Source organism: Suncus etruscus, chromosome 5 (genome assembly GCF_024139225.1).
Source record: "Suncus etruscus isolate mSunEtr1 chromosome 5, mSunEtr1.pri.cur, whole genome shotgun sequence".
NCBI lineage: Eukaryota > Metazoa > Chordata > Mammalia > Eulipotyphla > Soricidae > Suncus > Suncus etruscus.
In genome coordinates this window covers 21,387,554-21,401,914 of record NC_064852.1, presented here as the reverse complement: position 1 = coordinate 21,401,914, position 14,361 = coordinate 21,387,554, and the positions used below count along the sequence as shown (strand labels likewise).

Genomic DNA, 14,361 nt, shown 5'->3' with positions numbered 1-14,361 from the left:
CAGCATCTGCCCCGCCCTACCTCGAAAGCCCCGCCCATCCCCTGATCTTTTCCGACCTCGCTCCGAATCGCCCCGCCCCTCACCGGATTGCCCCGCCCGTCCTCGCCTATTGGTTCCACGAAACAGGAAGTACCCGCCCCTCGGCCCTCGCGACCAATGATCGGCGGGAGGAGGAGCTCCTGGGGCGCCGGAAGCGACGAGAGACGTCGAGTCGCCGCGCCGGGTACTCAGTAGCAGCCGCGGAGCCGCCGGACGGACCGCCCCGCCCCGCCATGGCCGAGAGCGACTGGGACACGGTGACGGTGCTGCGCAAGAAGGGCCCCACGGCCGCGCAGGCCAAGTCCAAGCAGGTGTGAGGCGGGGGCGCGGCCCGGGGGCGTGGGGGCCCAGGTGTGTGTGTGCGATCGCCTCCCGCGCCGCGCTGACAGGTGGTGTCCGCGGGCGGCGGGGAATGTCCAGGCGCCCCGCGAAGGGCCGAAGGCAGGCTGGGCCCAGGCAGAGGGGCCAGGACGGAGACGGAGCCGCCCGGGTTGCCCACCGCACCGCGCGCTTCTGCAGGCTGGGAGTGCAGTGGGCCTGCGATTGCTCCGGAGCGCCTCGGGGTGCTGGGAACTGATGGGAGGAGCTTGGGGTTCGTCTGTGATGTGGGTTGTGATCCGGGCGTCACCACCCCCGCTGACCCGCAGCCAGCGATCGCCCCCCGCGGTTCCTACATCATGTGCACGGAAACCCCGGTTTTCTCTCTTGCATACTTGTTTTTGTTTCTTGGGTCACACCCGGCAGCGCCCAAGGGTTCCTCCTGGTTCTACGCTCAGAAATCCCTCCTGGCAGACACAGGGGACCATATGGGAGGCCGGGATTCGAACCACCGTCCTTCTGTATGCAAGGCTTACCTCCATGCTATCTCTCCAGTCCCCTCACTTATTCATTTTTTTATTTTGGGGGGAGGCTGGGGAGCTGAGGCAAGAGCTCAGCACCTCAATGCCCTGTTCCCCCCCACTTTCCCGCACCGACGGGCACAGCCTTCCTTCACCTTTCCCAAGGCGCTGGGGAATGTGGCTTAGGGCACTTGCTTGCTTTGCGTGTGTGAGGCGATGGGGACAGTCCCAAGAAGAGTGACATTTTGGTAAAAAGAAATGCCATAGGGGCCGGGGAGATAGCATGGAGGAAGTGTTTGCCTTGCATGCAGAAGGTTGGTGATTCGAATCCCAGCATCCCATATGGTCACCTGAGACTGCCAGGAGCGATTTCTGAGCGTAGAGCCAGGAGGAACCCCTTTGCGCTTCTGGGTGTGACAAAAAAAATAAATAAATAAATAAATAAATAAAAAATAAAAAAGTCACAGCTATAATCTCTGAGACCATAGTTGGTCACACTTGTAGATGTCCCATGGTCTGGTCATATCTCTGAAGGAGCATCTGGGAGGACTTTATGGTCGGATCTGTCAGTGATATAGCTAACAGGAATTATATGGTTATCAGTGATGGGGCCCAGCTGAGAACACAAGGCCTGACCCTTGGCCTAGGCTGCTCAAGGGACTGACCCAAGCAGGAATTCCAGAAGTCCGTCAGCCCAGCCCAGCCCAGCTCAGGGCCCAGGAAGTTGCTCAGCAGTAAAATCAGTTGCCTTACGTATATGAGGCCCTGAGTTCTGTCACTAGCACTGTGAAAGATGATTTTCTTTTTCTTTGGCTGGGGGCCCACAGCTGGTGGTGCGCAGGGATCACTCCTGGCAGGGAGTGTATCCATTGGGATACTAGAGATTGTATCTGGGTGGGATGCTGTTCAATCTCTGTGGATCCTGAAATAAAATTTTAAGGAAGGAGCCCCGGGCTGCAGAGATAGCAGGGAAGGTGGCTAGCCCGGGTTCAATCCCTAGCACTCATTGGGTTTCCTGAGCACCTCTGGATTTCACCACACCCAAAACCCAAAACAAAATCCCGTGTATGACTGGGCAGTGCTTGATGACAGTTGATGAGGGCACATGCTTGCTGATGGGGGGACTTTCAGTGAAGTGTGGGTGCCTCACCAGCCACGTTGCAAAGAGGGTTCCCGGGCCAGTCCCCCAGCTCCTCACCAAAGCACATTTTCCTGCTTTTCAGGCCATCTTAGCAGCCCAGAGACGAGGAGAAGATGTGGAGACATCTAAGAAATGTAGGTTCTCTGTTCCCTCTGCCAAGCGAGGGTATTTGTACGTGTGTGTGTGTGTGTGTGTGTGTGTGTGTGTGTGTGTGTGTGAGATTGGGGTTCTAACTGGGAGTGCATATGTGTATGAGTGAGATTGGGGTTATAACTGGGGTGTGTGTGTGTGTGTGTGTGTGTGTGTGAGATTGGGGTTGTGACTAGGGTGTGTGTGTGTGTGTGTAGGGAGAGACAATCCCGCGTGCCCTGTTGTCTTGTCCTGAGATGCCTGAGATGCTTCCTGGGCTGGGCACATGTAGGGGCAGCAGGCCAGAACAAGCAGCACTCCATCACCAAGAACACGGCCAAGCTAGACCGAGAGACGGAGGAGCTGCACCATGACCGGGTGACCCTGGAGGTGGGCAAAGTCATCCAGCAGGGCCGGCAGAGCAAGGGGCTGACCCAGAAGGACCTGGCCACGGTGAGTGTGGTCTGGGGCTCTAGGGATGCCTGCTTTACAGCTGGGGTGAATGTATGGGTCAGGGCACCGAGGACGCCTGTCTTAGAGTTAGGGTGAGTATGTGGGCAAGGCTGATGTAGAGGAGGTTCTTCTGTCCTTCAGAAAATCAACGAGAAGCCACAGGTGATCGCTGACTATGAGAGTGGACGGGCCATTCCCAATAACCAGGTTCTCGGCAAGATCGAGAGGGCTATCGGTGAGTCTTGAGGGGCGAGGAGGGGGCAACTCCCTGTGCCAGCCTGCACTCCACACATGGGCCTCCCCGAGGGACAGCTCTGAGATGGGGTGATGGGAGCAGCCAGGAGAAGGTGCTGAACCGCTCTGCTCCTTCCAGGCCTCAAGCTCCGGGGGAAGGACATCGGGAAGCCCATCGAGAAGGGACCAAAGGCAAAATGAACACAAAGCCTCGGAGTCAGCACGTTCCGGCTGATCTCGTCTGGCTGGTGGCCCCTGACCACCACTGCCAGCATGGCTCCTTTGGGGGCTGAGTGGAACAAGGGTGGCAATGCCACCAGGGACCCTTCTGTCTTGTCCCTTTGTCCAACATACACACTAAAATCTTGGAAAGCACCTGTTTCTCTGTTCCCTTCCTTCTCCGGGGCCCCGCAGAAGCGTAGACCTTCCTCTTCTTAGTATCTGCCTGCACTGGGGGCCTGGGGCCTGCAGAGCTGCCTTATGTGAGCGTCTGGACTGGTTCATAGGTATGGGTTAGGCTGGCACGGCCACACCTCTGGCCTCACAGCTGCGCCAATCTGTACCCCACCCCAGGGGTCGAGCCAGGAGTAGTTCCATGGTGTCAGGGTTTGGGGGCAGCATCAGCCTCTTACGGCCTGTGGGTTCAGGGGCCTGGGTCTGGTCTCCTTGGGGGTGTCTTGGTGGCTTCTGTTGAGACTGTGTTGGCTGTGTGTTGGGGAGCAGGGACAGGGAACTGGGACGTCTGTAGTGTCTTCTTTAGTGACAGGGTGGGGCCTGGGGAGCCTGAATGGGAGTTTCCAGACCAGCTGCCCCGACTGAGCCTTGCTGGTCCCCCTAACCTTTGAGCTGTGGGTGGGGCAGACCTGGTTGGCTCCATCTGCATGGCCTGTTTGTTTACAGTCCCTGGAGCTACAGAGATCAGCCCCTTGGGCAGGACAGCAGGACATGAAGCAGGACACAGAATGGGGCAGAGTGTTTATTGTGACGACTGTAGGGGTGAGGGTGGCTAGAAGGTGAGTCTGCTCCTACGTGTTGTGGGACTGGCCTGTGCTGAGTGCTCCTGGGAGGGAGACATGGTCCTGCAAGGAATAGCAGCCTTAGGGCTTTTGGCCCATGGGCGGACATCAGAGTCTTTGCACCAGGTCCCATCTGGGCTCCTACCTCATTGAAGAGGACGTTGTCAAAGCCAGGGGCTGTGGCTGCCATGTTGCCCCCAGGCAGGCTGCCACCTCTCCGCTGTAGCCAGCGCCAGCTCACAACCCCCAGAAGTGCCAGGAGCAGGATAAGGGCACCGCCAACCACAACTGGGACCAATATAGGTGTGGCCCTGTCCCCTATGGGTCGAATATATGTAAAGTTCCTGCCTTGGCCAGTCAGCTCCTAGGCATCTCTTGTTCTTTCTCAGTGGCCTAGTTAGCCTTTTTCTGTCCCTTCCCAATCCATCCATTCTTTCCCATCTGTCTGACATCTGTCCCTTTCCAGTGGCCTGCCTGGCCCCCCTCTGTCCATCCCTTCCCAGCTGCTGGGCCTCTGTCCAGACCTTCCTACTGGGCTTCCAGGCCTTCATCTGTCCCTTCCTAGCAGGCTGCCGGGCTTCAGTCTATTCCTTCCAACATGCTGCTGGGCTTCCACCTGTTACTTCCCAGCTTTGGGCCTCCCCTGTTCCTAGCAAGCTGCTAAGTCTCTGTCTATTCCTTCTCAGCGGGCTGCCAGGTCTCCCTCCATCCCTCAGGATTTCAGGCAGGGCAACAGCTGCTGCTCGCTGGTGGTCATGGGCCCCACTCTTCTCTGTAGGCCTCCAAGGGGTACAAATGCAGACCCAGGAACCAGGGACAGCCTTGCCCAATGAGACAATTGCTGGTCACAGCTTACCCTGGCTGGGGGCAGGCAGTTGGCAGTGCTGTCCGGGCACATACTCGATGTCATCCAGTGCAATGGGCCCCAAAGCCGGTTGGCCACTTATAGTGGCTTCAAACACGATCTGTCCGGGGGAGAAAAGGCTACTAGGCCCCAAGAGGGATGCCATCCCCCAAGCCCTGAGTGTCCCTGTCTGGGCTGGAACTCTACCTGAAACTCTTCAGTACTGGCCAAATCCACCGAGCCCTGCAGCCACTGGTGCCGATGGTGCCCGCCTGTGCTCCACAGGGTCAGTGAGCCCTGGGCACTGAGCAGAAGCACCTGCAGCCGGCCCTTGTCTGGGAGCAAGGTGAGATGTCAACCTCGTGCCCCTGGGGCCCAGGGCCCACCTGGCTAGGCAACGTTACCCAGGCCTACTTACAGAAATGCTCAGGGAAGGCCATGTGGTACCAGAAACGGAGACAGGAGGCTGGGGTTGCAGGCAGGGGCTGACTTCGCAGCCCAGCAGTCAGGCCCCCAGGGCCCAGCACGCCCGTTTGGAAGAGTACAAAGTGGCCTGGGAATAAGAGTAAGTTAAGTGGGTGGCGGGGTGACCCACCACTGTGGTCCCTGGGGATGTGGCCATGGGGGTCCTGGTCCTGCTCAGACCCACCTGCCCCTGTGCCCAGGGTGTGGTCCACAGGGGGCTGCAGGTCATGGGACGGCGTGTTCCCACTGCTCCAGTCCCAGCTGTACCCTCCAGAGTCCGGCCATGGCATGTGGCTCCAGCCGCACAGGCCGGCCTCAAAGTCACAGGAACCTGCAAGGGGCCTTGGCTGTGAGATTCCAACACCCACCAGCACCTTCCCAGACCTCTTGGCAGAGAGGTACCAACCCCCTCCTAACCTCCCAAGGGACCTCAGCAGTTAGGTGCCATCCCCCTAATACCTCACCAGAACCCTCGGCCATGAGGTGCCAACCCCATCCCAGCACCTCTCCAGGGCCTGGCTGAACTCCAGGATATACCCCTACCCAGGGGCATCTGTCTTGGGGTTGGTCAGAGCTGCTACCACCCAGTTGCCCAGATGAGCCACCCAGGCCGAGACCCAGGCCCACCTGGCTGAGGGCAGGGCCCATCCTGGAGACTCAGGTCATCCAGGGCCACATAAGAGTGCTCCACACCTACTGCTGCCGCCTGAAACACCACCTGCAGGAGGGGCGGGAGGGGCATCTGAGTCTAGTGAGTAGCACTGGGCTGTGGGAGCTCCTTTGTCCCACTTCACTCACCCTCCATGCTTGCTGGGCCCCCACATCCACGCTGCCCAGGCGCCAGGCCAGGCCTCCATGTTCTCGGATGTTCAGTACCCCTCCATGCTGGGCCTCATCCACACGCACCTGCAGCACGCCTGGGGGAGGAGGGACAGGAGCAGCTGGCAGGCAGGGCACCCACAGTGGGGATGGGCAGCTGACAGCCCGGGCGCCCTGTGGCGGGCACAGACAGGCACCACACTCCAGCCCCTCAGTGGCTCTCACCTGGGTTCCAGGGGCTCAGGTGGTACCAGAAGGTGAGGCATGCAGGCCGGGCCAGTGGGCCGTACTCCTCTGAGGTCAGAGAGGCTACATGGCCACTGGGCAGAGTCTCTGGGCTAGTGTCCACCACCATGTAATACCCTGCAATTCTGGTGTCAGTCCACCTTGCTGGGCCCAGCCTCAGCTGTGGTTCCCAATCTGCCCCACCCTCTCCCTACCCCAAGAGCCACACCCTGGGCTGTCTGGGTGGTGTGGTCCACGCGGGGGCCCCTGATGGCCTGGCCTGTGGCATTCTGGCGCTTCCAGAAGGTCCAGTCCCCAGTGAAGCCGCACTCGGAGTCTTCAAAGGAGCAGTGCTGGGGAGCCCAGCAACGGCCGGGGCGCACAGCCACATCGTCCAGTGCCATGGTGCCATGGAAGCCATTCCGGAGACCCTCAAACAGGAGCTGGGGGTACAGGATGTTGGGTGGGGCCAGCGCCGGTTGCTCCCGTCCCTCTGCCCTGGGGCCTCACCTGGTACTTAGCATCCAAGTTGGGCTGGTGAGGGAGGGTGGCCCAGGCCCGATGCCAGCGGTTGCCCTGGGTGCCTGAACGGGACCACAGCGTGGTGGTCTGGGCCTTGCCTTCCCATCTTATAGCCAGGCGCAGCGTGCCTGCAGTGTGGGGTGGGCCAGATACTCCTCTAGAGCCACCAAAGAAGACAGCAGGGTCCCTGTGACTCTCTCTGATACATTCCAACACACTGTCCATTTCAAGGGCCTCACCTATCTGGGGTCCGGACATGCGGTACCAGAAAGACAGACACTGGAGAGAAGATGCGGGAACCTGGGGCTGCGTGAGCAGGTGGGCACCAGGGCCCCGAGCCAGTGGGTTGCTTGGATCAAGGAGCATCAGGTAGCCTGTGGGGGAGGGCATGGGCTGGGTGGGGACAGTGGTCAGAGGAAGGCAGCCGTCTGGCCTGTCTGGCACCCTCATCTTAGAACTCTGGCCCCTTGCCCTGGGACTCTCCTACCTTGGCCCGTAGTGTGGTCGTACTCGGGGCCCCGGCTCTGGAGCCACTGCCAGTGGGCATCTGTGAAGTGCCCGGGGTGCCAGCCGCACATGTCCCGCTCAAAGTTACAGGAGAGCTCTGAGGAGTAGCAGGGATCAGCACACCCAGCCAGACTTGTATGGGCCAAGTTTGGGCCTGGGGGAAGTTTGGGACTGATGGTTAGGGGGGTGGGATGGCACAGCACAGGAACCTGTATCCTTGGTGCTGGCTGTTGTCGGGCTGCAGTTCCTCAGGGCCACCTTTGTCACCTCCGCACCCTGCTGGCTGGGCCCATCCAGGTTGAGCAGGCTGAGTAGCTCCAACTGTGTGGATGAAGAGAGGGGAGACTGAGGCAGAGCCAGCCACCATCCCCCCCTCCCCGTCCCTCCTGCCTCCTCCTTACCCTGAAGCGCTGGCTGCGGGCCCCAAGTGGAACTACAGCCACTTCCCAGGCCTGGCTGCTTCCCGGGGCCTGCCACACCAGCTCACGGCTGCCGCCTTCCACCACAACCAGTGCCAGGAAACCTAGCAAGGGGCATTGTGCTCAGAGTTCTCTGCCCCACTGCAGGGGAGCCCGTCCCCATGATGGCCATACCTTGGGGGTGACTCTGAAAGTGATAGGTCAGATACAGCTCACAGCTGGGGCCCGAGGGTCCCAGGAGTGGTGTGAGGGCTCGGGCCCTGGCTGCCAGCTGTCCCCAGGCCCTCTGGATGACTAAGGTGAACCCTGGAAGAGAAGAGGGCATCTTGAGCACACAGGCCCATGCTGAAGTGGACCCAGCTGCCCTGCTTGCCTGCGTGGTCCACTGGCCTCACCTGCTGCAGGGCTCAATTCTGGTGCTGGGCGCCACACCCACTGTAGCCGCCCCACACTGGCATCTTCCCAGCCGCCGGCTGAGGGGTCGTCTGGGCCAATGGAGCCTGTAAAGGGGGCCCTGAGTGCCTGGCCCCTGCCTGCCCTCCCGGCTGCCCATTCCCGGGCCTTACCACAGCCCTGCTCGTCCTCAGCCTCTGCGCACTGTGGCTGGAAGTCACACAGCTGCTCCGGTGGTACACAAAGGTCCCCACATGACAAGTGTCCCAGCTCACAGCTGGCCTCAGGGACAGGCTCAGGGGCCTCAGGGCCCCGGGGCCAAGGAGACAAGTGGGGTCTGTCTGTGGGGGATACTGGTTAGGAAGGGTGTCTGAAGGGACACTGGTCAGGAGGGTGTTTCTGGTCAGGTGACCTCATAGCTCACCTGGGACAGGCTTGCAGTGCTCTGACAGGATGAGGTCATCCAGGCCCACGACACCCTCTGGACCCGTGTGCCCAGACAGGAGGATCTAGGGATGAAGGTGCTCAGAAGGGCCTCACCCTTTTTTGGTGCTCTGGACCTTCCCCGTGTTCCTGTCCCCTTCGGTCCACACCTGCACCATCCCCTGAAGCTGATACTGCCCAATGTCACTGGCTTTAGTCCTTGGGGCACAAAGATGCTCCTTTAGGAGCCCCCTGCTGATGGCCTGTCACACCCACCCACCACTACCCTCACAGCCTCACTCGGAAGGGGTATGGGCTCCGAATATCCACCCGGTCTCGAACCCAGGCGGCCCCCAGGTCCCCACGACGCCTGCGCAGCAGGAGTGGGGCCCCAGTGTTGTTGGGGGTTTCAGGCTGCAGAAGGAGCTGCAGGGAGCCGATCTCAGAGCCATGTAGGAAGAGGTAGAAGGTGAGCTGCAAGGAGAGGAGGGCATGTCAGGGTTGCCCCAAGGCAGATGCTGAGCAGCACCCCATGTCCCCCACCTGTCTCACCGAGCAGTTGTGGAACTCCAAGGCTTGAAACTGGGGGCTGGAGAGCAGAGCTGGGGCACTGGGCGAGGCCTGGGTGACCAAGAAGGAGCCTGTGGGGAGATTGTGAGTAGGGGGGGACTAGCCAGGTGTGGGCTGGGGGCAGCATATAAGGAGCCTCACCCTTGGCACTGTTCCGGCTGTGGTCACGGTGCGGCCATAAGGGGTGCTGGGGCCCTCCTGCACTGTGGTTCCGGGACCAGCCCTCAGAGCGGTTCCATAGCCCCAGGCCCATCTCAAAGTCTGTGGTGGTGTGTTTGCCTGAGGGAAAACGTGCTCAGAAGGGCCCAGTTCTGGTGTTCCCAGTTCCTGGAGTTGAGGGTGCATGGACTCACTGCAGACAGCAGGTGCCTCATCTGAGCTGTCCCCACAGTCGGCCTCCCCGTCACACAGCAGCAGTGGCTCCACACAGGCCCCATTCCCACAGCGGTGATGGCCCAGAGGACAGTGTGCCTGGGGGGCTATGGGGACAGTCAGCCTGGCCTGGCCCCATGGAAGGGTCCACCCTGAGGGACTGTGCTAGGGATGCCCCAATGCATCCTAGGCCTTACCCAGCAGCCCACAGTCCCGGAAGGCCACATCATCCACGGCCACGGTGCCCCTGTGTGTGGCATTGCGGGTGGCAGACAAGGTGACCTGAAGGGCAAAAGAACCTTAAGACTGGGTGGGCTCAGTCAGTCCACAGGCCCTGTGACCCAACAACCCTCATCATCCCTGCCACCCCAACAACCACCGGAAGCTCACCCAGAAGCTGCCCTGTATGCGGCCTGTGGCAACCACCAGCTCCTGCCAGCCAGGGCCCCCGGGGCCTACCCTCTGCCACAGAGTCAGGGTCTCAGAACTATGGGTCAGCTCTAGCCGGAGTTCTGCAGCATCTGTGAATGGAACATTCATGGGTCATTTCCACTCTCCCTGCTGCACCCCCCAGTACCCCATTCCTCAGGTCCAGGCCATACCTCCAAAGCCCACGTGGTACCAGAGCCTCAGCTCACAGGCAGGTGAGGCCTCATGCAGAACTGGGGAGCGTAGGACTGCTGTGGCCTCTTCCTTCCCACGGTGTGTGCCCACAGCTATATACCAGCCTGGCCAGGCCAAACGACAAGTCAGGGGATAACAGGACAGGCGGGGTGGGGGGATACAAGGACACCGCCGGGGCCTCACCTAGGTCGGTGCCCCGAGTGTGGTCTGTGTGTGGCCCTGGGCTGTCCAGTGCAGCCCCAGCCCGGTCCCTCAGCCATCTGTAGCCTGATGTGCTGATGTCACGCCAGCCGCATGCGTCCTGCTCAAAGTCACAGACGAATGGGCCGCCTGGGGCTGCTCCATGGTAGCCTAGGCAAGGAGGGTCTGTTTGCCTGGGGTAGCCCTGCCTGCTACCTACTGGACACTGGACAGGGTCCCTGAGGCCCAGGCCAGCCCTACCCGAGGCCCCATGCCCCGCTCACCACACTGGTCTTCGTCGGCACAGTTCTGGCAGTCACACAAGAAGTCACACATGGCCTTGCCAGGGGCCTCGCAGTGGTGGGGGGCCCAGGCCCAGCCAGGGGACGCAGCTGTCCAGACAGCAGGTGAACATGGTAGCTGACCGTGCATCCCCCACTTGCCCGGGATACAGCAGTCCCTCAAGCCCCGACCATTGGTCACATGGTGAGAGACTGTTAGGTCCAGGACAGCTCCACAGGGCGAGAGGGGCAACCTCAGGGTGCTGACTGTGGTCCCCTCCCTGCAGCCCTCTCTGCTGAGCAGCAGACTTACCCAGGAGCAGTAGTAGCAGTGGGTATGGACACATGGTCTGGCAGGGGAGCAGTTCCTGCAAGGATCTGCTGGGCTTGAAACCAGCGATTAAGTGTGGCTGGGGCGGACCCTGTACCCAGGCCTCTTTGGGCCCCGACTAAGTGCATCTGGAGGGGGCAGCGCCTCCTGTACCCCGGCCCCTTGGGGCCTCATCTGGGCTAAGTCTGGGTTGTAAAACTCCCCTGGGGCCCCTGCCCTGGGTGGGCTCCAGGGCGAAGTTCAATTCTGATGCCCCGCCCAGGCCTAAGGCAGATGAGTGCCCACATGAGCACCTGGTGAGAGCCCTCAAGGGTATTGAGTGTGCCTATAAGGGCCCAGAGAGGTAACACAGCGGAGTTTGCCTTACAAGCAGCCGATCCAGGACCAAAGGTGGTTGGTTCGAATCCCGGTGTCCCATATGGTTCCCCGTGCCTGCCAGGAGCTATTTCTGAGCAGACAGCCAGGAGTAACCCCTGAGCACCGCCAGGTGTGGCCCAAAACCAAAAAAAAAAAAAAAAGAGTGTGTCTATAAATAACCGGTGAGTGCCCTCATGAGCTTTCTGGTAGTGTCCCCATGAGCATTCTGGTGAGTCTCCATAAGCACCTGGAGAAAGCTGCCATGAGCAGCTGGTGAGCACCCACTGCTTTTTTTTTTTTTTTTTTTTTTTTTGGGTTTTTGGGACACACCTGGTAACGCTCAGGGGTTACTCCTGGTTATGGGCTCAGAAATCGCTCCTGGCTTGGGGGACTATATGGGATGCCTGGGGAACAAAACACAGTCCATCCTAGACCAAGGCAAACGCCCTACCACTTGGGTCACTGCTTTGGCCCCCCCGCACTGCTTTCTGGCATTTGCTGACTACTGATTGCTCACCTGGGTCTGGCCTGGTCCGCATTGGAGGGTCCTGGCCAGGTCTGCTGGGGGTACCTGGGGTGACTAGGGAAGCCTGACTGAGCCTTGGTTTCCTCATTTATACCAGGTCCCTGGAGAGGGCTCTGAGACTTCCAGTGAATTGTGCTGGGCCGTCCCTTGGGTCTGCCCTTGGATTCCCCAGCCCTGTATGGGAAGAAGGGCGCCAAGATTGGCTCTTTGCTGCAGCGTGCCCCTTCTGCTCACCCTGAACATGGCTGCAAGGGGCTTTGCTGGCACCACCCTCTTGGCCCCACACTGAGGTTTGCCTCCCAGTGCTCCTTGCTGGAGTCCTGAGTACTCCTGACGAGGGAGAGAGGTGCAATCGGGCCATAAACAGCGGGTTTCTTATCAGGGCCCGAGAACTGAGTGTGCATTCCAGAAGGGGCACCCCGGGGCAGGAAGACAAGACACAGAACCAAAGGCCAAGGGAGCAGACTTTAATTCCAGGGTACAGGGACCAGGGTGCACTGTCGCTGCGGTCTGACTCAGTGCCACATGGTGCAGCAGCCCGCGAGAGGGTCCTGAGGGCAGAGTCCAGCAGTGGCTGGGGCTAGGCCGACTTAGTAGCCGTCATCGGCCCAGGTGACCTCGTACCCTGGGTACATGGCTTTGATCTTCTCGCAGGAGATGGAGTGCTGGGCTCGGCCGAAGCCCTGCAGAAAAGCAAAAAACGCTGCCTTTTAACAACTTGGTCCTGCCGGGTCTTGCTCCAGGATGGCCCTGGGCAGGTCAGTTGTAGGGGACTGAGGAGGGGGTGAGGTTGGCTGGGTGTCAAAGACAGGCGGAAACTGGACCTCCCCAGTCCAGCTTCAGGGCACGTCTCCATCTCCTCCACGGGGGTCCCACACTTTGCAAGCGGGGACTCTACCGGCCTCCGCATCCCATCTTAGGGTTTGTTTGCAGTGTCGGGCTTGGGCGCTTCTCACCATGGAGTAGCCGTACACGTGGATCTTCTTGTCCTGGCACTGGTGGGAGATGCGCCCGCCGCCCAGGCACTCGCATTCGAAGCCCTTCTTCTGCAGCTCGTCTGAAACCTTGTCGTAGATGTCGGCTGCGGGGTAGGAGCGGCTCAGCGGGGGCTGCAAGGTCCTCAAATTCCCAGCTGCCGCCTCCGCGGGACCGGGTGCAATTTCCCCATTGGGGTCCACCCCGGTGGGCTGGAGGGGGACCGGGGCATGCGGGGAGGCAGGTCGATCCCCTTGCCCAGGCCTGGGGCAAGCCCCCGAAGTACCCCGAGTCTCCTCGGTGCTCCCAGGGCCCGCCACGCCCCACGACCTCATCCCGCCCATTGGCCCGGCCTGGGCCCGCCCCGCCCAGGGAGCGCCTCACCGTGGTATTCCGCCCACTTGTAGCCCCGCACGATCTCCTTCTCGGCCGGGGCCCCGGCAGGATCCGCCGCGTGGACACGAATCAGGACGTACTTAAAGACGCCATCGGGGTCAATGTCCACTTCGGGGATCTGGGCGAGACCCGCCGCGGCCGCCATGGTCTCGCCGGCATGCGTGGCTCGGGCCCTGCTGTAGGGCCCGTGAGCCTTGACCAATCCCGCGAGGCGCCAATGACGAGGAGGCGGGCTCTGAGAGCTACATGACCAATCATGCAGGGCGCCTAACGAGCGGGAGGCGGGCTCTGAGAGCTACATGGCCAATCCGTGCAGGGTACCAGCAAGCAGGAGGCGGGTTCTGAGAGAGACGTAACCAATCGCGCAGGGCACCGACGAGCGGGAGGCGGGCTCTGAAAGCTTACGTGACCAATCCGCGCAATGCGCCAGCAAGCAGAAGGCGGGGTCTGAGAGAGACGTGGCCAATCGCGCAAGGCCCCCAACGTGTGGGAGGCGGGGCTCTGAGAGATGTGACTGCCAGGAATCTTAGCCAATCGTGGTAAGCCAGGCGGAGCCATTGACCAATCGCAATCTGGCTCCTGTGCAGCTGGGAAGAGCACCGGGTCTCTTTTGGTGGAGGGGACAGGAAGGTGAGGACCAGTTCAAAGGAGACGAGTTCGGTCCCTAGTTCCACACATCTGTGATCCGGTGAGCTCTCGCTGCGTGTGGGTCACGATACCAGCAAACGAATTCTGGCTTTACAGCCATAAAAAATGTGCAGCGCCATCACAATGGTGCAACCCGCTAGGTCTCCTGCACCGCAGGTGCAAGTGTCAGTGACAGGGCCAATCGGAACAGCTCTGCAGCACCCGGGAGAGCACAACCCGAAACTTGTGTGCCTTTAACAAAGCGCACGTATTCACCGTTACTAACGGGCCAGCAGGGCAACTACCTGATGTGCAGCCAGCCTCACGCATAGAGCTGCTAAAGGAAAAACCCAAAACGCGCAGTACCACGGTCAGGCGCGGGCCCAGTCCCGGCCTGCGCCACAAAGTCCTCAATGGGGGGGGGGGGGGGGGCGGGGCGGAGAGATAGCATGGAGGTAAGGCGTTTGCCTTTCATGCAGAAGGTCATCGGTTTGAATCCTGGCGTCCCATATGGTCCCCCGGACCTGCCAGGAGCAATTTCTGAGCCTGGAGCCAGGAATAACCCCTGAGCACTGCCGGTTGTGACCCCCCCCCAAAAAAAAAGTCCTCAATAGGGAAGGCAATAAAAATAAAAGCCTGGGAGGCGGAGAGATA

The 14,361-nt window shown here is 60.6% G+C and overlaps 3 protein-coding genes across 3 annotated transcripts; 1 reads left to right on the top strand and 2 right to left on the bottom strand.

The window, feature by feature from the left end:
- The first annotated feature begins 211 nt into the window (after nucleotides 1-211).
- EDF1 (endothelial differentiation related factor 1) lies at nucleotides 212-3,210 on the top strand. Its single transcript, XM_049773732.1, has 5 exons — nucleotides 212-350; nucleotides 2,102-2,153; nucleotides 2,441-2,601; nucleotides 2,743-2,836; nucleotides 2,975-3,210. Exons 1-5 carry the CDS (start codon nucleotides 273-275, stop codon nucleotides 3,034-3,036), a joined length of 447 nt encoding a protein of 148 aa, XP_049629689.1. The 5' UTR covers nucleotides 212-272; the 3' UTR covers nucleotides 3,037-3,210.
- A 588-nt stretch (nucleotides 3,211-3,798) lies between these two features.
- On the bottom strand, nucleotides 3,799-10,646 carry MAMDC4 (MAM domain containing 4). The gene is made up of 28 exons (XM_049772833.1): nucleotides 10,499-10,646; nucleotides 10,218-10,385; nucleotides 10,013-10,138; nucleotides 9,801-9,931; nucleotides 9,608-9,692; nucleotides 9,392-9,517; nucleotides 9,180-9,317; nucleotides 9,021-9,109; nucleotides 8,769-8,942; nucleotides 8,470-8,554; nucleotides 8,219-8,386; nucleotides 8,085-8,152; nucleotides 7,827-8,037; nucleotides 7,635-7,756; nucleotides 7,443-7,554; nucleotides 7,214-7,330; nucleotides 6,966-7,100; nucleotides 6,715-6,854; nucleotides 6,434-6,647; nucleotides 6,205-6,342; nucleotides 5,959-6,077; nucleotides 5,788-5,878; nucleotides 5,345-5,491; nucleotides 5,114-5,248; nucleotides 4,903-5,030; nucleotides 4,708-4,816; nucleotides 3,997-4,169; nucleotides 3,799-3,914 (listed from the first exon to the last, which is right to left on the bottom strand). The coding sequence occupies exons 1-28, from the start codon at nucleotides 10,644-10,646 to the stop codon at nucleotides 3,861-3,863; spliced, it is 3,651 nt and encodes a 1,216-aa protein (XP_049628790.1). The 3' UTR covers nucleotides 3,799-3,860.
- A 1,514-nt stretch (nucleotides 10,647-12,160) lies between these two features.
- On the bottom strand, nucleotides 12,161-13,291 carry PHPT1 (phosphohistidine phosphatase 1). The gene is made up of 3 exons (XM_049773738.1): nucleotides 13,069-13,291; nucleotides 12,666-12,790; nucleotides 12,161-12,392 (listed from the first exon to the last, which is right to left on the bottom strand). Exons 1-3 carry the CDS (start codon nucleotides 13,223-13,225, stop codon nucleotides 12,300-12,302), a joined length of 375 nt encoding a protein of 124 aa, XP_049629695.1. The 5' UTR covers nucleotides 13,226-13,291; the 3' UTR covers nucleotides 12,161-12,299.
- Between the last annotated feature and the right edge of the window lie 1,070 nt (nucleotides 13,292-14,361).